At 41.2% G+C, this 24,980-nt stretch overlaps 1 protein-coding gene across 2 annotated transcripts in view; it reads left to right on the top strand.

The window, feature by feature from the left end:
• LOC130691402 (inactive tyrosine-protein kinase transmembrane receptor ROR1-like) overlaps positions 1–24,980 on the top strand; it is a 103,555-nt gene that overhangs the window by 44,404 nt on the left and 34,171 nt on the right. Inside the window, exon 2 of one of the 2 annotated variants that reach the window (XM_057514352.2) lies at positions 2,219–2,299. In XM_057514352.2, the coding sequence (XP_057370335.1) occupies positions 2,219–2,299 (81 nt within the window). Of the gene's footprint in view, positions 1–2,218; positions 2,300–16,566; positions 17,470–24,980 lie in introns of those variants that run through there. The other variant, XM_059495682.1, reaches the window with a different exon arrangement.

Raw genomic sequence — 24,980 nt, 5'->3', positions numbered from 1 at the left:
TTCTCACGTCAGCTCCGTTATAAAATAATTTCTGTTGGGGGTACCTTCTCCGTCACAAACCGTAAATCGTCCCGACAAGAACCAAAAGCCCCGAGTCGATGTTTTTGAATGGGTCCAGAACCCGATAGCCGCTCCCAGTAATTCTACGGTTGTATAGAAACCACAGTTGCTAGGGTCTCCATTTTCTTCCGATCTGGACATCCACATGGTACGTGATAACCCCGTACAAATCAACTCCCGTTTTTCTTTCATCTTGGTAATAATAATAAATCGAATCGAAAAACAACAGACATCTGTGTAGTGTGTTTAGCCTCATAATTTGCCCTATTTATTTATTTTTTTTTTCGTTCTTAAAATTTATGTTTTGATACCTCATTAGCGAGTTTTGGCTCTGGATCAGAACGAAATATCTGGCCGTCAGAATGACTGGTGGAAGGAGCGCAAAGACGACAGTATATATTTTTTTTTTGTTTCAGCCACAATTGCATGGACGGGTGTTTGGCAAAAGGAGAAACGACAATGTTTGTCAGCGAGATCTATGGCTACGGACCTTACATAAATGTCAAAAGAGTCGTTTTCCATTTCAATTCTCAGTTTATCACTCAACGACGAGACACGCCCCGCTTGCCCTTGCTCGTAGCTCCAATCGTTTTCACTTAGCAAAATGCAATAATTCATTCCCGATGATGACTAGACAAGATAAAAAGAAATCACAAGTCTTGTCGGTGAACGTGAAAACACCGCCAACTGCTAGTCAATTGGTCAATTTTGTGGCACGTCTCTTTTTCCCAGTCAGAGTAGCCGACATGACCTCTCTTCGTTCTTTTATAATTCTTCTTTCTTCAGTCTTCTTCTATTCGCGTGGAAACCCCCAACAGTTAGAGAGAAAAAAAGGATGAAAAAGAAAGAGAAGTAGGTAATCGATAATGAACCTCTTTTCCGTCTCTCTCTCTCTCTCTCGTCGCTTTTTCTTTTCGCTTTGTCCCTTTGATCACGAGGCAGGAGCGACACACGCTGATATGTCTCCTCGTTTTTTTTTCCCTTTCTCCTTCTCCATGACGTTGTTGTACAGCGGCAGCCAGAGTCGAGTAGAAACAGATATAGAAGACGTGGCTCACCTCTCTATACTATCTTTCCTCTCCGTCCATGTTCTAGCTGTAGACCGTTCCGCGAGTTTTCGGCAGCTCTGGCCACGACATTCAATGCACTCGTGAGTGGTAATCCATCACGTCCCGAGAAAGGGATTCTCGTTTTACTTGCTTCACAGTGCAGATAGTCCTGCGGATTTTCAACTAATGATGTGACGAAGAAAATCGACTGGCAATTGAATTATGTTGCTCAAGAGCAACGCGCTAATAAATGACTTTCATTGCTTCAAATTCGGTTACGTTCTTCTTCGTGGTGAATAACCGCCATCGTTTGATTTGCCGTAAAAAGTCATGCCCTTTCTAATTCGCCGTAAGTTAATAAATCGCGTATATTATGCGCGTGGAATGGTGGAAAATGGAAATTGCAAGCTTTGTGAAAAATGCGTGCTTGTTTCCGCCATTTGAATGTGGAAACTGTTTCTGCTTTCATTTTCTACCGATTTCGTTTCTTGTTTTTATTTTCTTTGTCATTCGATTTGTTTAAAACGGATAGTTCCGGCTGCTTCGACTGATTGGTATCGTTGTGTGCGTCTTTGTTTTCGACAAAAGAAGAAAAGACAAGAAAGGGCGATAGAAGAAAAGAAAGACAGCAAAGAAAGAAGTCAGTCGGAACAGTGAACTTTCGGAGACAGACTCGTTTGATGACCCTTTCACCTATATATATTTTTTTTTTTGCCGTCTTCCACGGGTCTTCTTCAACTTGATCGAGTTCGATTCTACTCTATTTTATTTGTGTGTTGTGTGTTGGATGGCAAAGGGATTCAAAAGAATGTAGCTCAATTAGGGTTGGAAAAACCCTTACCCGACGTTCTGATTGACTCTTTCAATTATCTAAGGAAGGAGAGGAAGGGTACAAGAAGGTTGAACGTACAAGACAATCGGATAGAGAGAACTTTTGCTATTAGACTGCGTTACCATTTAGCTGTTGAAACTTTTGTGCCGAGTTTGTATTTGGCGGGACATTTACAATAAGCACAAGTTTATTTCTTTGGTCACGAAACCCAATAGTGGGGCTTCTTTCCCAATGATGCCAGCATACATGTGTATTAATACTCATCTCTTCTTTATAGGTATAGCCGCCCAAGGAGCCCCGGATGCTGTTGCTTCGAAATCCGCGCTGGACACGGCGACGTCTTCCGACACTGAAAGCGGTAAGATTATTCATTGCGTGTTTGTTTTTGTTTTGTTGTCGTTTATTTTAGCTTTTTTACTTTTTCTTCGCCATCTTGGCAAATCCCATTTTCAATGATTGATTCATATAGAGAAAAGAGTGATGGATTCCAGAGTTTTCTGCTTTTTTTTTTCTTCTTGAACATCACTTTTTTGGCCAGCAGGCTTGCTACAGGGGCTATATAGGAGCAATCGCACATAGAGCACCGCGCCTCCTTCCATCGATCATTGGAAACTCTTTCGTGATTCAGTGGCATAGGCTTCGCGACCCAAATCCCGCTTAGGACGAATCTGGTTGTCGAAAAGTAACAAATAAAGAGGCCAAAACGGGGAAAGCCTTTTATGTGGAACTATTTAGCGCAAACGGACGTCTATGTCCGTAATGATTATTCGTTTTATGTTGCCGAATTATTGGACGGCGAACGGTGGACTAGAATTTGCAAGCTAGTGACGTAATGGAGCATTTTGCCTTAAGAGGAAAGTCTTAAAAAAAAAAAAGACGATGGACTATGGATAGCATTATTGAGGTCGGCAACCAATTAACCGAACGTGAGTAGTATAAACTTGATCGTTTCTTATATTGTCTTTTTTTTTTTACTCTCAATGGGCAAAAGAAGCCAAGATTCTAGATGAAAGAGTACACTTGTACAGGGGGGAGAAGGGCGGAAAAAATGTAGGCACAACCACGAATACTATAGGTAACTTAAATTCTATCTCCTTAAATGATGTACATCGTACGTGGCCAGCGGGAAAGAAATAGTGTGGCAACCAAAATCAGTTAGAAGCCTTTGGCATAGTAATCTCATCCGCTATCGTCCCAGTTGAGCACTGTCACAGCAACGGAGAAGTGTTGATTGCATCATCAACTTTTCGTGTAACAATACTCGTCTAGCGTATCCATATAGGCGTCGTTAGCAATGCAATTCTCTTTTGTCTATTCGTCGTCTCAGTACTTGTCTCATTGCGGTGATAATAGTCATCGGCCCTAATGGAGACGCAGCCAATTAATCTTAAGCCTGCCCACCTCGTCCTAACCTCATCTCGTCCACCCGTAATCTCGCTACTATCAGTCCGAAATCAATTCAACTCAGCATTAAGGCCGAAGGGCTCGCAACGCTGATGGGCTCTTCCATCGTTGTGCCGTGTCTAATGGTCGTCCACGTCCTTGGTTTCTTACGTTAGGTTGACAAACGATCTTCGTTGATCGACGTGCAGTCCTCACGTCACGAAATTGGACTGCCTTTGACTTGTTTCTTACTTCTTCAAAAAGCCCGTCCTATAGGCATTCGTGATGGCCAACGAGCCAAGTCTCGCCATCCATCGCCGGTAATTGCATCAGCGGACAGAGTCGATTTGTTGAGGGGGGGGTTCTGTTTTTTGCATTGCTCTTGCGAGAGGGAGCAAGGGTTCAAAGTTGAAGTTAGACAGTGAACTTGGAGAGAGTAGGCTGTAACTGCTTTCAAGTTTACAATTTCAACTATCTAGATGAATCGTTTTCGGCCGACATGCAACACAATACAAAAGAAGAAAAAGAAGGAGCAGGCCATACTATCGATAGCACCACCATTCAATCAGTCGATTCAAGAGTTGGCTTCAAAAAAAAAAAAAAAGGTCTTGCTCATCTTGAATGCGAAGGCTAAAAGCCGAGCGTACCGGAGCGGCGCAGCTCATTGTGTGTAGCTGTGCCACCGTCTCTTCGGCCGCTGTTGCCACCCGTCCTGCATTTCCAAATCATTTGATACCGTTCCGTTCGGATTGAGATCCGATCCGGCGGATGCCAATCCATTATAAGGAATTGAATGGACGGGCGCCCTTTGCGTCGGTCGTTTCAAAGTCAATGTGTCCGAATTCACTCTCTTACATTTGAGAAAGAGATATAGAGAAAAGAAGCAAAAGAATATATAAAAAAAAGTGAGAGAAAGAGATATCGTTGAAGAAGGACAACAGAGAAGGGGGCTCAGGGAATTTTTTTTTTTCAAAGACTTTGGTCGTTACAAAGAGATGTAATCAAGACAGATCGTACAAAAATAGCGATGGTATGGCATATTGCGCATGTCTGATTTGTTATTCGGAAATTTATAATTGCGTGACATGTTCGTCTTTTGATGCAGTTCCACCACATTTCCCATATCAGCAATTGGTAAACTGCCATCAGGTGCAGGTCAGCTTTGTGGAATTTCCCAAACATAACTACGACCACGGCTAGACAAGTTCCAAAGTCTTACGAAATAATTCAACACTTGCCTGCTCAGAAAGCGGTGAATTATAAACATTCTTTAGAACTCTGCGAAGTCCCTCATACTGACAGACATGAAAAAGAAAACTTTAATTCTTACAAAGAAAAACAAAAATTTCGGAAAATATAGAGTAGCCCACCAGAAAAAGGGGATTGGCCTATCTTTAGACGGTGCTTGGCCATCGTATACGAATAAACAAAGTATAGAAGAAAAAAAAAAGAGATGGTGGACGTAGAGCAAGACCAAAAGGGAGATGGGGTTCGGCAGCAATTTGGAACTGGTGGTCGGTAGATATTGTAAATATTTACGGAAGTTTCTTCCTTTTTTTCTGCCTTTTTTTTTTTCCTTCTTCTTCTTCTTTTTATAGCGTGTTCTTTGAGCAGTGCAGCACCTTTTGGTGGCTGCAAACTCCCAGGATTCACATGCGTCCCGTTACTTATATGTTGCTCTAAATATTTCGGTTCAAACAGCTGTATATATACGCGTGTAGTCTATGACGTGAGCGTTTAGATAAAATATGACCAGCGGTCGTGGTGATGAGGGACCTGGCTGCTCCGTCGGGATGTCTCTGCCTTCCTGATTTTTTCCCCCCGTTTTATCGCTTACCACGTGTTTTATCAAAAACGCGCAGTATATTCTAAATAGTCTAAATAGAGAACGAGAGCGTGGTTTTCGAGATTTGACTGAAGCAATTAGTTTTTTATGTATATAGAAAAGGCTTTGCCGTATAATCATCTATTTCTCTATGTGTATTAATATTCTCTTATGGAACGTTTTTCTACGCTTATCCTTCTCTGTTAGCTGATGTTGCGATGTGATGACTGATCGGACGAACAGACAAGCCAAGCTGTCTGTCTTTTTCTTTTTCTTTTTCTTCTTTTTTTCTTTAGCTGATGAATGATGTTATCAGCGCCGCGTATTAAATGTTTTCAGTGTTACATAAAACGAACGAAAAACAATTATATTATCTTTTTAAATTTTTTAAATTCTACTGTATGGGTTTGTTTTTCGCCCCTATAGTTTGAGGATTGATCTTTTCTGTCGTTCCCGGTTTGGCTCTTTTTTTGCGACATTTCTTATTCGGCACTAGATGTCTCACTTTTTAAAAAGCCTTTTTTAGTTGAAGTTTTAGCCATCAGAGGACGTTGTGGCTCGTGTAGAAGCTTAGAGACATAAAAATAGGTGGCGTTGTGCTGCTCCAAACGTATTTAAACGACTTGCCATTGAGAGTTTCTTGATGCAGGCTTTATTTTTATTCTTTTTGATGAGCGAACAGATTTTTCTAGGAATTTTCGTTTTTTGGGCTTATAACACTTAATTCGAAATTTCCTTGATTGATCATGTTTTATTTGATTGATAGGCTTTCTGTACATACGTTATATCCTGCTACTGCCAACAACCTCCAAAATAACTTTACGGCAGCCACTTGGGCAGAAAAAGGGTGGCGTTGATTTCGTTCCTGGAAGCGATTGAGTAGGCACAGTGCTTAACAGGAAAAGCAGTGGCCAGCTGACGATGGTGTGCAAATCTTAGGTAGCTATCAAATAAGAGGACACAGGATTGTCCGCCCAAGTCCCGTCGGACTTGTATCCAGCACTTAATCCGCATTGATCCTAGGCGACTGCCGTTAGCCGCAAGAACTCCATCTCCCCCCTTAAGTAATAACATAGCAGGCAGAGCTTTGGCCAACACGGCAAACAAATGAACGGATTACTGAGTATTTCGTAGCGAACCATTTAATCCTCTAAGGAAAAGAAAACGCAGGGATTAGTCTCAAATTTTCCCTGGAACACATTCTCCGCCACTTTCACTGCCTTTTCGGCTCTTGTCCAATTAACTCGCACAATAGGTAGATCATTTCTAATTCACAAATATGTCGATTTGGGTCCTCAACTGGAACTTGAAAAAAGGGCTGGTTATTTTTCTTTGTTTTATATCAATGCGTGGAAAACTGGAAGCCCCCAGGCCGTCATTGTTAAATTATCCGCGTAAAAAAAAAATTATATAATGGTCTCCCATGGATTCAAAAAACTACGTTGTTTTCGACGTTGGATCGGCAAACGGAACTTCCAGTTTGCACCAGGGATCCCGAGAAGCCTGTTGGATGGATTTTCTATTTTCATTTTATTTTATTTTTTTTTTTTTGGGGGGGGGGGGGGGATCTGTTTGCTTTCAAAGCGCTTGTAGTATGTTAGTAGTAACCGCGAGCGGCGTGGGTGTCCAGTTCTCGCCGTCTGCAGGCGCCATGTGTTTTCAACTGTGTGTGATGGAAATGTCATCGGATCATTTTGCAATTGAAAAACTTCTTCTTCGGCGAGTCGCCCGTCTCTCACTCTATGCCTTGCTCCACATTTTTCTCTGAGCTTGTTCGCTCCTTCTTCAGCCCCTCCGACTAGCTCTAATGAGTTTTACACTCGGTCTTGCCCGTCTGTCTTCTTCGGCAAAAGTAAATAATGCGTCGAAGGATTTCCTGGACGCCTTCAGCACTTCTTCTTTTCGAAAGCATCTAATCAGAAGCGGTTGGTGCTTCCGACAACTTTGCAATTTGAGCTCTGCCAACGCCAATTCGTCCGTAGCAAACGAGACCATAGCGTCCGTTTCGAATCGGAGAAAATCATTTGATCCGTGAAGCGTGTGCGCAATCACACACTTCCCAAACGTCCCCGGATAACGGTGGCTCTTTATCATATTGACACATCTGAAAATGAAAAAGAGTAAACGATAGCAACACATTTTTCAGACTCGAAATCCGCAATGTTACGTGACACTATTCGTTCCATTTTCTGGAGTAGTCCTTTTTTAATCAGCCAACGAAGCGTTGGAAAAAAAAACGATTGAACATTTGTGTACGTGGTTGCTGGAACTAGTCTTCATAGCCCGACACGCATATCGAGCCGACTGTACCGTTTTCCTCACTCTGCCCATTATCTCGTCGTATCACTCGTTTTCTCACCCGACTGTCAGTCAGCCGGTAGTCTGCATCGCTTTACATACACAACAGAAATCTTTTCTCCGTCCCGTCAAACGTTCCGTTGATCCTTCCACCATTCCGCCGCCCTCTTCTTGGCCGCAAGTTTTCCTATACGCCGTCTATTTGTCTCTGGCGCTTTGCTACGCCACCGCTGCTGGATCTGCTCTGTTGGGTTTCACAGCTGCGTCCGGACGCCCCTCTTCCATCACTTCCCCCCCTCACTCTTGTTTGCCTTTTAAGAGGGGGGAAAAAAGAAAGACACCCCAAAATGAGGGGTCCACGTCTGAACTATAGGCCGGAACTTTCTCGCCCACCGGAATAGGAGCTGCCTTTTGACAACTTGGGCTTTACTTGATATCCGTTTTTTCTTTTCTCTTTTTGTCTTCTTTTTGTGTGTGTGTGTCTTCCCTTCTGTTTGCGTTCCCTAATCCCCCCCCCCCCCCCAGCTGTCAATCACGTCATAGTTTGGTGGCCGAGATGTTGTGCGCACCTTAATTTTAATGGCTGATTAGATCGCAAAAAAAAAAATACCGAATTCGGACCTGAATCCTTTCACAATGTTAACAAATCTCTTACAGAATGGACTTGTTCGTGTTCTTCTATGCTAATAATCTTTAAGATAATTATTCCTTTTTTTTTTTTGTTCTGCTTATCCGCTGTGGTTAGCCAACACAAAGTAATCGGTATTATATCTTGTCACCTGTCTGACGCAAAACGAATAAAAACTGGAATTTAAATATTCATTCGGGGTTTCTTCTTTTTGGCAAGGAAAAGTTTTGCTGTGTGCAAACGTGACTCTTGTTCGATATTCGGTAGCGATAGCGCATTGCGTGCGCGTGTACTGTCAAGGCGAGGCGAGCATTGTTCTTACGCGGTAAAAAAAAACAAAAAAACAACAACAGAAAGAACATTGTTGCGTCCGATCGTGCAAGAGGTTCTAATTAAAAGTAGTTTGAAAATAATACCATTGGTGGTAAAGCGGGCAAAACGGGCTGGCTTTTTTTTTTTAAATGGCTTAAGTAAGATGTACGCACGCAGGATCGACCATCCAACAATCGGCGGGAATTTCGAACCTAAACATTTCTTTCTCCCTTCTTTTCTCTGGCTCCCTTCTTTTATCTGTCCCTCTGCCCCTCTCTCGTCGCTCGCCGCCCTGTCAATAAACACACGGGTCGAATCGAGAGCGAACCATCGGTGCATTATTTGTTGATTCAGCCTTTTTCCCTTTTGCCGTGCCACCGTCGTACAACAGCACGTACCCCCCACAGCCAAGCCGAGAGCCGACATGATAAAAGGGATTTCCAGCCTTCTAGCCCCAAGAGTGCTGCTCATTGTGGGTCCTTTGTGCACCGTAATTATCTGTAATGCAAGTTCCTAATTGGTTTCAATGTGTTTTTCGTTTTTAATGGTCATTTCCCCTTCGTTTATGTTGCAGTGCGCAGTATAGACATTCATGCGGGTCCGACTATATGCAACTTGTATGACAGAATGATCATCCGGTTTGCTTTGTTCTTTTTTTTTTTACTGTTTTTATTGTAAGCATGAAACGTGTCCTGTAGTTTTTACGGATAGGTAGAATTTCAAAATGCGGGAATGATTCAGGGATTTAAATGAATATATTTATGGGTGTGTGTGTGTGTGTTGCGGTGACTATCAGGGCGCCATTTTGATCGCGAGCCTCAAACTGCTACACAAAAATATACCAAGTCATCCATCAACTTAGATTGTGAGAACCAAACAAGCAAGGGAAAAAAAAGGGGAAGGAAAAAGAAAAAAAAAAAAAGATTTGTGGAGATTGTCCTCCAACCTTCCGGTCGGCCTCCCGGTTCTCTTCATAATAAAACTTGATGCCGCCGAAGGGAAGACTTTTAAGCTTCGGGTAAAGTAAAAAAAAAAATTGAAAAAAAAAAAGGGAAATCATTTTTGTTTTCCCGTTTAGGTAAATGACGTAAAGTTAGTAACATCCATCTGCAACAAACAAATGCAGATTGAAAAACAGTTTTCGTCTTTCAAAACGTGAATTTAAAATAAAAAAAAAAAACTTGCATTTTACGTGCGGGATAAACGAAAAAATCGGGAAAGATGTCCGTTTAGAAAAAGCCCGACTCTTCCGTGATAGATGACTTTCATTTCCCGCATGCCGGTCGGACAAACTTCTGCCACTATCTCAACTGTATTCACTTGTTATTTTTTTTTTTTTTAACCTCCGGGTTGGTCTTGTGACTGATCTGCCTTATTGAAAATGCTATTATGGTACAAGAAAAAAAAAAAAAAAAGAAAAAATATTGTAATGACATCGCGGGAAGAAATCGGGTAGTCAGTTAAAGAATCACGTGTGTAAGATGCATTTCATTACACAGGGAAACGGACGTAACATTCTTGGACTTCCCAAGCCATGCATTCTGATCCGTACGAAGCGTATATTTATAATAACTTTTCCGACTTCCTCCGAATGTTCAATCACATTCTTGTAGTCAGAAAACATTGACAGAAAGAATGTTTCTTGCGCAATTAGGAATGTTGTGAGCTCTCATTAAAGTATCGTTGTGGAATGCGCAGTGAATTGTTATTTGCGAGTTCGCGGTCTCTGTGTGCGATGCCCGGTAGTTTAGAATTTTTACTTTAAGTTTTTATAAATAAACGAACATAAGTATCTGAGAGAGAGGGGAAGAAAAAAAAAAACGTTCGGAATTCGATTAAGGAAATTATCCGTCACGCGACCGTTCGTGCTGTGACCGAAAGTTAAGCTGAAAAGGCCTCTGAAAAGGCCTATACTTGTCATTCATTTTATCGAATAACCGGGGGAACTTTCGGTCCGTTTAAGACAACGGGAAAAACTTGTACGATTACGTTATTGCCTTTCGTTAGAGATTTGCAATTTAAGAACGACAAGACTGGGGTTTCTCTTCAAAGTACGTCATAATCAGGTTTCCGCGTGGTTTCATATACGTTGTGATTTTCGCCTGTCTTTTGATGTTGTAAAATAAGCTGCTTGTAAACCTTTGATGCAATTATGCAAAATGTAGACCTAAGGGACACACACCGCGGTATGTGTTACTGATTTCCTCAAAGACATTCCATTTAGACGCAGTTTGTTTTTTATAGGAACATTGTTCTCTCCTTTCTCTTTGCGCCCTTGGTATTTTTTTTCTTTTAGGCATTCATTACGTCACATCAGTATGCAGTTTATTCATGTCAAATCGCATCATTTGGTAAGCGTGTGACACGTGTCCCGGGGAGACGTCGATATCACAAAAACCTGCTACCATTTGCAACCTTTTCACTTTTCGATTTTGGTATGTCCAAATAAACTACAATGCGAGCTGAACGTGTTACGTTTGCGTTACCATATCCGGTAACGCCAATTGAAAAATGAGGAATGACAGTTAAGAATACTTAATGCTTATCTTTAACAGTGATTGCCGCATCCGTTGGTTTCCGCGATGTTACTCCCAAAATCGACGAAAACAAATCCAAAAAGGGACCATCAAAGAAATGCCTGGTAGGAAACTGAACGATTACTCGTCTTAAACATGAATTTCTTGGAGAAAACAAAGCAATAAGAAGGAACGAACCTTGTTGGACTTAGTTTTTCGAAATAAAGAAATTTTTTTCTAAAGTCCAAACTTGCAGTGTGTCTCAATACTTTCAACCGCATAGATGTTGTGTAGGTTGGCTTCTGGGCCTGGAGGGTTGTCAGGACCCCCCCCCCCACCAAAGCAACGATATTACATTTTTGGCATTTCATTCCTTCAAGAATTCATAGCCGTCGATCGAAGCCGCGCCGTCCTTTGTGTTGTTCGCTACATCCTTGTTATTTTTATTACCTTTGCCCTTTCTTTTGTTGGCCTCTCCGCTTTTTTTTTTTTTTTTTTTTTTTTGCAAAGTCACCTAAGAGCAACGGCCAATTAGCATTTTTTTATTGATCATTTCGGACAACGTTCCGAATTCGTTACCGGTAATCAACTCGATCATCAACGATCTTACCTATTTCGTTCACCTCACATTCCTTCATTTTCCAAGATCGTACGTTTTGAAAACAAAAAAAAAAGCCGCTGTCTAAATGTTGCAAAATTTTTTACGCACACATATTGCAGCACAATAGACAACAAAACCAAAACATTTTTTAAGCGTCTCTTTACAGTTTACGTTGCTGTTGCCAAGCCCCGAGAAGGAAAATCTTTACCGGAAAATTGATTTTAAGGTTAATGGTGGGGACCGCGATGCGTCCATCGTGAACGGAGTTGTGACTAACGGCAATCATTCACAGGCTTTGACACCCTTTTCATATGCATTTCTTTTTTTCTTTTTTTTTTCCGGTTTCTTCCTCTTGTGAGGCAACGACACCTAGTTGACGTTGCGTCTCCACTAGACGTTCTGTACACTTGATAGAGTACGCACATGCAACACGACATGCCCGGTTGTTGAATACTGATCATGAACGATTGGTTTTACATAGGAACACAAGGCCTATTGTGTCAAGAGTCAGCTGAAGATGGCGTGTTGCCGACCAAAGAAATAACCTATTGCATCCTCCCCTTGGTACCCTCATATTCAGGGAAGTCGAAGAGGATGAAGTCGCTGGCGATCTCCAGCTGAGACACTTTCAATCAATGGTCCACCGAGCCCTCCTCCTTCTCTTTTTCCAAGTCTTTTTCTTTTTTTTTTTTTTTTCCCTTTTTTTCCATATGTTTCTATAAGCCACCCCAGCGTTGAACAAGAGGAAAAAAGAAAAGCAATAAAAATAATAAAAAATCCTTCACGTCACAGACAAGGAGCGGGGGGGGGGGGATGCAAGGGGGGGGGGATATTGAAAGTTTACTTTTTGAAAAGGAAACGAGAAATAGAGGAGAGAATGTATTTAATTGAAATGCTTTCTAGCATATCTTTTTCCTTTTTTTTTTTTTTTTTTTTGTTCTCGTTCAGTTTCTTCGCTCGTACTCCAGGTCTCCGCGAGTAAGAGTTCACAAAAGGAAAAAATCGAACGTCGAAAGTATATGACCGAATTGCCATAAAAGCGAAAAACGTCGACAACGTGATTGAATAGACAACTTGTTTGGAACTGACAAGAAATATCAGCGTCGATGAATCTATCTGGCTAAAAAGCACTGCTGAAAATTATAGTTTTTGAAAAAAAAAAAAAAAAGATATCTGTCAATGTGTCCATGAGAAATCGGGAAAACAAGAGCTCACTCGAGAAAAGACACGAAAGAAAAAAGAGAAGACAGTGGCACTATGCGCACATGGCGTGCGTGCTGATGAGAGAAACGAGATGTTTTCCGTGTGTGTAGCACCAGCAGCTATCGCCATACAGCAGCAGTGTATTTGGACGACATAGAGTTGAAAGTAGAGACAAGAGAGAAAAGAAAAAAAAAAAGAGAGAGGTTACCGGCTGCGAATAATAATGAGACGGAATGTGAAGCCTGGAATTCATCTGGAACTGTTTCCACTTGGAAACAGTTGTTTCGCCCTTTTTTTTTTTTAAAAAAAAAAAAAAAAAAAAGAAAAAATTTTTTTTAAATAAAAAAAATAAAAACAAAAGGCATAGAAAATAAAAACCGTATCTTAGGGTTTCCTTTTCTCGGTCTCTCTCTGTTTTAACGTGGCTCCGTTTACACGCTCGATTTATCAAAATCTTCCGTCCTTGACAGAACGGAAAATATTATCCAACTTTCAATAAGACGATTGGTTGCATTCTTCTTGTGTATACCTCTAGAAAAAAAAAAAAGGGCCCCGTTTGAAATAAAAGATGGGAGAGATCGTCGGTTGCTCACTTTGTGCCGTTGCTGCTTTTGTTACGTATCGTGTCCTTACGAGCTTGTAAGTCGGAGAACGTGATTGAATCCCTCAGATCCGATAAGACTATAAAGATACTACGAATATAATCAGTTCACCAGTCTCTCTCTCTCTCTCTCTGGTCTGTCAACGATTTCTTATTACTGTGACATCGACTGGATGATTTCGATCAGCGTTTTCGTTCCGTCTGGATTAACACATTCTTTGGGTTGCTTCTGGTTCTACTGAAGAAGAAGAGAAATAGGAGATAAAGCGAAACAAAAAGAAAAAAACAAAAACAAAAAAAAACAAGGATTCCTCGGCAACCGGTTGATTGAATTTGCAGAGATGCTTAATCTGTTGTAGATATCAAAATGTGGATTTAACCCAAAAAAATTCAGATCTGTTGATGAGATTCCCCTTTGAACAGGTTGAACCGGTATTCAAGACAGACTTTAAAGAAACAAAAATCTTATATAAAGAAGAGAGAGAGCATTATCCGTATCTAGTAGTTCGTGACTCCATTTCTTACGGTTTGCTGGCCGGCTTGATTAAACAAACTTCTAGCGCCCGCCTTTCGGGGTTGACGTGGAGTTTGTTTAGCGAATCTTTCCAAAACGATGCCTTATGTGTGCACATGTGGTAGAAATGAAGAGGGCCGTCCTTCGTTCGAAGAAACGATGCGTCTTTTGATTCCAAACAGCTTCAGGATTGTTATTAAAGAGCCCTTTGGAGAACGTGGCTTCAATTAGAATCTAAAGGACAAAGGCCAGATGTTTGTCTCCTATGAAATTTTTGAAGAGTTTAAAGATCATGGACGATGAGTGACTGCCACACGTAAGGTCATCTGACTCCGAAAAGAGGTCATCAATAAAAAAAAAACAAAAAAACTAGCGAAACGTTCAGTTATGCATGTGTATGGACGAGTGGTTTTGGGTAAATCTTTTGTCATCCCATTGGTTATTGTGTGTCCGCATCGCGTCATAGGGGCGTAGCTTATGTGTCTCTGTGTGTGTGTGTGTGTGCGACAAAAATATTCACCTCCCACCTACTTTTTATGGTTATTATTATGATGATTCTCTCGTTTCTTTTTTCTCTTCTTTTTTTTTTTTTTTTTTGTTGTTATTTTCTTATTCTTTATCCGCACTATTGTCATCATTGTTGGTTCGCCTTCCCTGCCCATACGTCACAAAACCGGCGCACAATGCATCAAACCGTTATATCGTTTGATTGTAGCCCGTCGTTTCGATTGTGAGCTCTTCGATCTTCTCTTTTTTTTTATTTTTTTTTTTTTTTCATTCCATTCTTTTTTCTCTCGCCTTTTTTTTTTTTTTTTTTATTCTTTCGCCCCTCTTATCAGATTTTTTTTTTTTTTTTTTTTTTTTTTTTTTGAATTGAAAACGAATTATTCTTCGAACCTGTTCCCAATTTTATTGATTGTGTAGCGCGCACAATGGCCGGTCACAGGAGAACGCTATTCGATATTTCCAGCTACCACCCAGTTACAAAATAGATAAGGGACTCGGATATACTGTACACGAATGAATTATGGGATGTTTTGGCTGTACGTTAAGCCAGGAGGGACGAACGATTCCACGAGCGTCAGGTGACAATATGAATTGAATCGCGATGAAATCTGTTGACGCCTTCAAATAACAAAACAAACATTTCGTCTAATTAAAGAGATGGCGCTGGTCACCAACCGGTTTTTGTGTTCTTAAACTATTTCGTGTAAGCGTGTGTACGTACCTGGATTCAGGTAGTGGCCAGCAAGGCCTTTCGAGATCGGGCCAGTTGCCTCAGTTATCGTTCTCTTCCGTGTTTTCAGAAATAGGGAGGAACCCCGTGTGTGCGCGCACGGTCACGACAGTTTGGAATGCAGCCGGACTTGCTTTTTATTTTATTTTTTCTCTTCTTTTTTGATCTGAAAAAACTCGTTCCCAGCAGAAAAAAAGTTGTATGTTACTATATAAGTAAGGAAAGCTCGTAGTGTCGCATTGGTCTGTTACAAACACACGGATCTGCCTTTCTCTCAATTCTGTTGCATTTGTTTGTTTACTTGTGGTTTCCACACTTCGTGTCAGATCCCCTAAAAAGAATCAGCCAAGCTGAAGAGAAAGGGCCAGAGGAAAAAAAAAACTCAAAATCCAAAAAGAAGCTTTCAAGAAAAGAGAGAGAGAGAGAGAGAGAGAGAGAGAGAGAGAAAAAAATCCAAATAACAGGTTACATCTTGATATTCTGGCGCGTTAGAGCCTTGTGTGGTGAAATGGTGCACGCGCAATCGACACTCACTCAGCCTGAGAATGTTTTCTTTCCACAATCTGGTTTCTTCTGTTTGTTTCTTTTCGTCTCCTCCCTCTTCTCGTTCGGGCGTTTAGCCCTCTTAGTTTATTACGTTATTCAATTGGGAATACGTTAATAGTCGGTTGAGTGATATAATCGCAGTCGATTTCGATCCATTCGTAATGCTCCTTGTAGATGTTTGATTGCTTTTGTGTCCTTCCCCCCCCCCCCTCCATCTTTTTTATTTATTTTTAATTTGTTTTTTTTGTTTTTTTGTTTTTTTTTCGAAGCATAAAAGTTACAAAATCGGATTAAAATTTATGCGTGGTACGCCCTTCGTCGGGCGTGTGTGCCCAGTTGCACACGATTTTTTCAGTCAGACGGCATATCGGCGTCTGTGTGGCAATGCCAGTTGCGACCTCCGCCTTTGATCGTATCACTTTGGCTGACCTCTAATGACCCGCCCACCATTCACATCAGTTTTGAAAGCCCACCTTTTTGTCTGTTGCATTTTTTTTTTCTTTTTTTTTTTCTACGGTTTCTCTTGCCCATCCCGAGTCTTTTTTCCTATTTTTTTTTTTTTTTTTTTTTTTTTCGTCCCGTACCAAATGAGAACGAAATAGAAGGATTAACCGGTTCAGAAAAGGCTTCTTTAATTTCTTGTCGGAGGACTGTTGTTGTTACAATTGAATCACTCTTTCGTTGAAGAAGGCCTACCGTGTAGCGACGAAGAAGCACAAGGAAAAAAAAAAAAAAAAAAAAAAAAAAAAAGAGATGAAGAAGAGAAGGATGGGGGAGCAGAGCCAGCGGTTGCCTGCGGAGTCGGTCACACACGCATACGTAGTACAGCTGCGGATGGGCTCCGCTCTATAGTTTTGCTCTCTCTCTCTCTCTCTCTCTGGTTTTCTATCCCCCTCCTTTTTCCGTTCCACGGTTTCAGTATTTGAAACAGTCTGGGTTCGCCTCTCGGCCCGTGTGGAAGTACCGCTGCGCTCCTCTCGCGGCCGTTTTCTTTACGTTTGTGTTGTTTTACCTGTGTGAAGCCAAATACCTCGTCGTCTGTTTGTTTTTCAATTTAAAGTTTGCCAAGTGTCTGCAGCAGTTATTCAAACGAATCGCTCGTGTTTATAGATGAAAAATAATCTTGATTAATCGCATACCTAGTGAGGGAAATAATAAGAAGAAGATCGATTAACATAGTCGTGGCCGTCAAAGGTGTGAGTGTCAGTTGTGTATTCGCGTGATGATTGCAGACTGCCGAGGCTTCGAAAACGAAAGGGCGAAAGAAAAGTAGTTGAGGCGTTCTGTCATCGTCAACCAATCAAAAGCTTGACTCTTCTTAACGAGCTTTACTGGGAGCCTGTGTCGCATCATTACCATTTTTTTTTCTCTTTCTTCGACTTTGACAACAACAAGAAGGGAACAATAAGTCTAGGGCTCCCTTCTTGATTTGCCTCCAAACCAAGACGGCCAGTGTTTTCGTGTGGTGGTGCGCTGCTGAATCGGAAGCCCCCCATCGTTGAAAAGCTCGTCATAATGACTTGCCGATGACCTTTGACACGCCTGCAGCAGCAACAGTGATTGTGTGGACCGATGGTGATTGATTGAACTGGGTAATCGAATTGTGCCTTTGCTTTTTATCTCCTGGCACGGAACAAACAAATCAATAACGCCAGTACTTAACGTTTTCACCTTTGCGTCGCAAAACGCCACGAGACGCGAACAAACAATTTAAAAAAAAAAAAAAAAAAGGGAAATAACCACCCGAAGAAAATAAAAATGAGGATATCAACCAGTTATGTCACCGTCTTATTTATCACGGTCGCTTTCCGCTGGTGTTGTTTTGCCACCGTCTTCGGCGGCGTACCTATTTTCGACGAAAACGGTAAGAGCAATCCATAAAACTTCTTTTCGACCCTTTTAAACTTAGTGTCAACAAACGGTTCGTCATCCAAGCAGCCCAATTGTTTTTTCCGAGTAAGGGGGAATTCTTTTTTTTTTTTTTTTTTCTTTTGAAAGAAAATATAGTGTCCTTTGATGTTTCTCTCTTTCACAATCGAAACGAAAGAAGAAGAAGAAGAAGAAAGGGGTGCATTAGTTATTGGGAAGAGAGTGAACAAGACTTAGAAAGCATCTAAAAAAGAGATGGTCAGAGCTTGCTACTTGGCACCATAATTGGATTGACTCCATATAAAGCATGATATGGCTGTTGACGGGCCGCGTGCAACTCACCCGATGTGTGTGTATAACACTGGCCAACTTTTTATGCACCTCTAGTCCGCCTAGATTTTTCTTTCTTTTTTTAACAAAAAAACAAAGCGAATTGAAAGCCGATTGATCTTTCCTGCAGGGTAGGCGAGATTTTGTCAATCAAATCAGGAACGGAAAAAAAAAAAAAATACATTTTTCTTTCCTTTTTTTTTTTTTTTTTTTTTTTTTTTGGAGGGGTGTGCACGCGTATCGAGTGGCCTTCGAGAAGCCCGTCAGCCTGACGGGCACAACCGCACGCTGTTCTGACGGGTGACACGAAGAAAGAAAGAAAACAAAAAAAAATATTTATTATGTATCGAACGACGAAGAAAAAAAAAAAAAAAAGTTGGCGAACCAGTGGTCTAATAACGTCAAACGGACTACAGAAGGGCAATGGTATAGCCAACCGTTCGATTTTGATATCGCAGTTGGTATAGAAAAGAAAAAAAGAGACAGAGAGAAAACGTTGGTGTGAAGTTAGGAATGTATGACTTTTTCTGTTGTGATGGACAAAGAATGTCGAGTAGACAGACCAGCTGGAATATGTCTCCGTATCTTGCGCGTATATCTATATCTATATATATACATATTAGCTGTCACGAAAAGTGGCGTTGGGACGAAGGCAGCCAACGATCTTACATGGATTGATCATCGTCGAAAGTAGGTTTAGGAGAGGAAAAAAAAATCAAAGTTGGGGACGACGAGGTGCAACGTTAATTAGCAATACCTAACGTGGAACTTTAAAAGGAAGAAAAAATATCCACAGGAGCTGTGAATGGACGTGTTTCTCGTGTCGAAAAATGGCATGTGTTTCCGGAACGGTGCGATGAAAATTCTTTTTTTCTTTCCTTCTTCTTCTTCCTTCCTTCCTTCCTTCCTTCCTTCCTTTTGCCTTGGAATACAGTATCCATTCAGCACACAAAAGACGGAATTAAAAAACCTCGAGGGAGAGAGGAGCCAGTTTTGGAGGAAAAAAAAAAAAAGAGGAGCTCGTAGAGTCAGAGAGAAATGATGACAGGTCTCTCCATCTTTCTCGTTGCTGACAAGCTCCATCTTTGAAAGTTCTTCTAGTATATACGCGCTGGTGGATGTGTATTTTGCCCTCTTGCTAGAAAACAATTCCTCCGAAGTGAAATCAGTTTCTCGTTTTTTTCTTTTTTTTTTTTTTTGGTACAGTTCCAGCATGCCCAACAGCTTTTGAAGGCTGGAAGCCGTTACAAAGCGATTCCAGTGTCGAACACAATTGCATAGTCCCTCTAAGATGAAAATCTTCCTCTTGTTTTTTTGTTTTTGTTTTCTCTTTGACATTGTTATTAATTTTTGTGTGTGTGTGTGTGTGTGTGTGTCTGTTTCCCCGGACAACACAAAAATATAGAGAATGGAGGCGATCTTTGTGTGTGCTCCGTTCCTCGGGCTCTCGTAGACACATTTCTGACGCAGAGTTATTGTGACGGATTGGGTTCACTCGGTGCCAGTGCGCCACATGAATTGATTATGACGGTACGGTTAGTTAGTGAGTTATTTAGTTAGTTGGTTCGTTGGTTCTTCTACATATTCTCGTACTGTGATTCACGAGAAAAAAAAAAGAAAGAAAGAAAAAGCTACCAGACGGACGGGATCCTTGAAGGGGGGGAGGGCGGTTACACTAGATAAACACGGGATCTAATACACGCAACCGACAACAAGACAAGAAGAAGAAGAAGAAGAAGATGAAAAAAAATGTTGATGTCATTATTTATTCACGAGAGGAGGGGGGGGGGGGCTCGAGTTTAGGAAAAGGATCACTTCGTTCGTGCCAAACGCCCGCAGCGCGTGATCATTCTCTCTCCCTTGACTCTTTCTCTCCCGGCCCGGGACAAAACGGTTCGTCACGGTCTGGTGCGAGATTGTGCGTCGTGGCACATTTGTCTCGACACGGCCAACTCTGACACCAAATCACTTCCCTATTTTTTTTTTTTTTTTCTCAAGTCAAGTAAAAAAAAAAAAAAAAATTTTCCCCTTTTTCTTTTTGCCTCCTCCTCTCAGCTGATTATTGGATGCCGTAAATTGTCAAAGGCCTCCTACAGTGCCAAGCCTCTTTCACAAATCGCTTCCAATATCTCACCGTTTGAAGAAGAAGAAGAAGTGATATTGTGCCAACCGATTTTTTGTTACACGAGTATCACGTATGTGTGTGTGTGCACTGGGGGCTTGTCCCACTCGGCTATTCTTACGCGTCGCCCCATTCAAAAACTTCACCTTGATTTTCGATAACAACAATGTTTCTTTCTATCATTTTTTTTTTTTTTTTCTTCATAATTTACAACACCTTCCCTTTTTTTTTTTTTTTTTAGATCTTTTAGTCGAGATATGCCTTTTTTTTTTTTTTCTTTCCGGAATAATAATTTTTAAGCAAAAAAAACGGGCGACTCACCATATTCACATCGATCATTGAGCCATTGCCTGCAAGACGATAGTGTGAAGGTTATTCATCTACGTCGCGTTTTTGGCCTGCGTATGGTAAACGATGCCGTTATATGGATGTGCGTCTTCTTTCCTCTGTCTCCCTATGGCGAACTTTGAGGCTCTTACACGCCGTTCCAGTCGTCGCTAACGTCGTTTCCACGCATCCTTCGTTGCCCTGGTAACATTTGAAGAAAAAAAAAAAAAGTGTTATCTTCCGACGAGACGAGCTCTCTCTCTCTCTCTGCGCTAAGCATTACGAGCGACTTCATCTGGCCGTTGTCTGTATACAACAAGCGAAGAGTGAGACAGAAAGAGAGAAAAAAAAAAAAAAAGCTGGAATCGCCCACCATTTTGTTACGTAGCCTATCATCAGCTCACTAATGAGAAACCCCTCCTCCCCCTCTTCGTGTTAGGCCTTTTTTTTTTTTTCCGATATTTTCTGATGGGGTCTACGGTTTTCTCTTCTTTGCGAGGGACGTTTCACTTAAACGTGTGCGGGTTAGACGCCGCCTGTTTGGATCGCGACACGAGTTCGTTTACATTTCTTTTCACGCCCGCGCGTTTTCGACGCGAGCTCCTTCTCGTCATTTGGGCTGACTGCTAGTCACCAAACTCATTGCCCCTTCGTCCACCCAGTTGTTTTTTTTTTTTTTTTTTTTATTTGACGGGCTTCGCGCGCACGACCCAGTGGCGAAAAGGTACACACACACACACGCACGTGAAAAGAAAGGAGAAAACAATTTTTTTTTCAGAGAAATACAGTCGATGGGGGGGGGAGGGGGGTTTCTTTTTCGAGAGGAAAAAGGCGGAGGCTGAAGACGGGACTGGGGCGGAGGACCTCTTTTGTCTACGTGTATTTGTGAAAAAGAAATTTTTTTTTTTTTTGGGGGGGGGGGGGGGAGGAAAAATAAAAAATAAAAAGAAAACACCCGCGCATCTTTTCTCGCGTTGCGCATCCATGGAACTGTGTGTACACAAGAGCGTACGCCCAATTTCGTCATTCCTAAAACCATTTTCCATAATGACTCTCTGTTCCAGACTCCTTTTTCTGTCTGTTCCTTTTTTTTTTTTTTTTTTTTTTTTTTTGCTCTGTTTTTCCTTCATTCCAACATTTTTTTTTTTTTTTTTTTTTTTATTTTTAGTTTGTTTGTTTAGTTGGCTTTGATTTTTGGAATTTTTTTTTTTCTGATGGTTTAGTTTGAGAAAAACGGGAACAACAGGTGGACTTGTTGGTACGTGTTGAACGGAGCGTCTTGTTAGCCTCGGGAAATTGATTGGGTGAACGAGAAGTTGGCGGTTACCCGACGCCTCGTTCTCGTGGTACCTTTTTTTTTTTTTTTTTTTTTTTTCTTGTTTCTTGTGTAGCCTAAAAAAAAATTGTTTTTTTTTTTTTTTTTGCCTACAACTCTTCGGCTGTATAAAGGCGAAAGGCTGAAGCATCTAGGTGAACCGCAACGTGCCACGCCCCGCACACATATTTTTTTTTTATTTTTCACACACACACACACACACAAACATTTTTGAAATGCGCAATGTCATCCGGTTTACAAAGGTGGACAACACGCCACTCTATAACGAGTTTTTTTTTTTTGCTCAGCAACTAGAACACTTTGTCTCGACTCTATCTCAACTGACATTTAATGAAAGTTTTGCTGAAAAAGTCAGACGACATAACTTCAACATTTGACGTGGACTTGTCTCTCGTTTGTCCACCTGAGAAACTCGACTTTCTTCAGCTGCTACACGTCACACTGATAACGCCTTGTTTTATATACATGTATATCTATTTATTTTAAACGAGTGTGTATGCGATAAACCCCGAGCGAAAGTGACTTTATTGGGGGTAACTCTTTTTTTTTTTTTTGTTTTTTTTTTTTTGGTTGGGAGTGTCAATCGCCATGTAGGTTTTTTTCCATTTCAAGTTGAGCGATGTGTCCTTGCAAGTCGTTCGATGTGGCTGAGGCACAAGAGAGACAGGAGGGAGACGCGAAGGTCCATTGATTCGATCGATTTCGATATCACACGCAGTGGGCGGATACTGGCGCTCGCTGTTTCCGTGTGCATTTCGGCGGGGGCACCAATGTCAGCTTCACCCCGATCCAACGGGGAACTCCAAAGAGGCAGACCGAGGGTAAAATAGAACCAAAAAAAAAAAAAAAATAAAAAATAAATAAAAAGAGAGAGAGGAGAGGAGAGGAGAGAGAGATCCCAAAGAGAATGGGACCAGATCCATCATAGCCGACCAAGCCTGAGAGGATGTCAATGTTTGTGATGGATCTCCTTTGGTCAACACATTGTAGAGAGTTGCCAGCGCAGTTTGAGCAGTGTGTGTGTGTGTGTGTGTGCGAGAGTGAGAGAGAAAACAAAACAAAAAAAAAACTAGCGCGATCGAAGGCCCCCCCCCCCCCCCATTTTGGTAGCAAAACAACAAAACAACATCACCACAAAAAATAAGAGACTAACGAAGGAACAAGAAAAGAAAAAAACAAAACAAAAAACAACGTGACGTGGAACAATGAATAGCAAGAGGGGGGGGGGAATGTTTGTCATCCGGACACGATCGTAAAAATATCAAAACTATCATCGCACAAGATGAAGTGGTAGAAAGAGCTCGTTTGGGATCTCATCTGATTGAAACATTAATACGTCACTAGAACACGGATAAAATATTCGAATTTTTGAAAGAGGGAAAAGGGAAACGTTCAGCTGGGCCGCGATAGTTGAAGATCTTAGGCCGTCCGCCCTTTTTTTTTTTTTTTTTTTCTCTCTCGTTGGGTAAACTGAGAAGTCAATCACGTATCGAGTGATATAGTTGGGCCCGACTGGCATCGGCACGGAAGAGATACGTTGTACAAAAGGAAAGGAAACAGCGGGGGGAGAGCTATTGTGAGATGGTTTTCACGTACGGACAATGACTGGCTTAACGAGTAACGAGGATGTAGTGACGTCACGTTCGACGACTCAACATCTTTCGTCCTTTCCTTCTCCCCGTTATCCGTTCCCTTCAGCCCTGGTTGGCCCCAATCCTCTACGGATGAGACCGCACGAATAATGAATAGCAAACGAGACACACACACACACACACACACGCACTCTCTATCCAAACAAATGACGTGATGAACGTCGTGTCCGAACAGAAAAGCAATCGCAATAGAGGCGACTTTTGGAAGTATAAAAAAAAAACAAAAAAAAAACAAAACAAAACAAACTGAGATGAGGTCTTTTCTCTTTGCTCATCTCGTGTTTCTCTTTTGTTTTGACATCAGTGCCACTCGGGGCGTTCCACTCCACCCTAAAAACTTGCTCTCTTCATTTTCGTATCAACTTTATGCAATAGAGATGTGGCTAATCAATGCCAAACTGACTTGCGGAGTTAGCATTTTGAACAATGGCGCCATTCGCTCGTCGACCTTGCCAAGAAAATAAATGCAAAACAATCTTTTCCCCCCTTGGTTCTTTTCTTTTCTTTTCTTTTTTTTTTTTTTTTTGTGAAAATGAAGACCCACTCTGTCTAATAGGTTGTCCGCCCCAGTAGTATGCAGATTTGATGTGCGTGCGAGTAACCTGTCGAAAACCGGAGCCATAGCGGGGAAAAAACAAAACAAAAAACAAGTAATACGAAGGGAATTGTAATAACAAGAAAACAATACAAACGATGACGGACATATTTTTATGCAAAGTACTGCCAAAAAAAAAAAATGCATGCATAAAAATAACTGTCAATCAGGAAGCAAACGTCAGAATGCTTCAAGTTCTTTTTTAAATCAAACGCTTTTTTTTTTTCTTCCTCCCCCATTTTCTTTTGGCCTTTTGAGGTTTGTTTGTGTTTGCATCCATAAGAGTTTCCCTACCTAAAGGCCTACGGTATTTCCTTTTTTTTTTTTTTTGTTTGACATTTTTTTTTTTTTTTTTCTTGGAAAAAGATCAAGCCCCACTGCCAGGGCTAATGACTTTTTGTGGCTTGACCTGTCAGATGTTTGAGGCGCCTTATCAAGTCATTTTCGAAAGGAAAATGGGCCTCGAGCGCCCTCTCCTTGGACAACTCTGTTTTATTTCAAAGCCCGACATGCATATAGGAACATCCTAGACAAATTTCAGGCCTCTTTTTTTTTTTTTGTGTGTGTATTTTGTTTATTGACATGTTGTATATGAATGTCTATCTATACATACATCCCTAGTCCATATACACACACACGCACACACAATGTGTACATTTATACTGTACTGCGCATTATAAATAGAAGTTGGTCAGTTTTCGAATTGAACGAGGCAACAGGAAAATACGAACGTTTGAACGAAGAAGAAATGTATTTTTTTTTTTCCCCAAACGATCTCAATCAGCGCGCATTGCAGCCCGTTTATTTTCAGCGGGGCTCCGGCCGGAGTACAGCCGGAAAAAAAAAAAAACGTGTCCCACCAGTTGAGAAGTAGTAAATTACCGTGGCATCGTCATGCCGAGGTTGCCTTACAAGAAAAAAAAAAAAAAGAAAAAGATGGAAAATATAAAAAAGAAGGGCAAAAAGGAAAAAAAAAAAAAACGTTTGGCTTTTGGGGAGGTTTACGTGCGTGTTCTTTGTTAAGCAGAGCGCACTGTGCCCAGTAGAAGAAGAAGCTCAACGGTAAGAGACGCAGTCGATCAAGTGAAGGGAGGGCGAAGAAGAGTGAAAGGAAAAAAAAAAGAAAAGAAAGGGAAAAGAAATG

The sequence above is a fragment of the Daphnia carinata genome, chromosome 1 (genome assembly GCF_022539665.2).
Source record: "Daphnia carinata strain CSIRO-1 chromosome 1, CSIRO_AGI_Dcar_HiC_V3, whole genome shotgun sequence".
NCBI classification, from domain to species: Eukaryota; Metazoa; Arthropoda; class Branchiopoda; order Diplostraca; family Daphniidae; genus Daphnia; species Daphnia carinata.
Note: the sequence above shows the minus strand (reverse complement) of the source record. Positions and strands in the feature narration are given on the sequence as shown.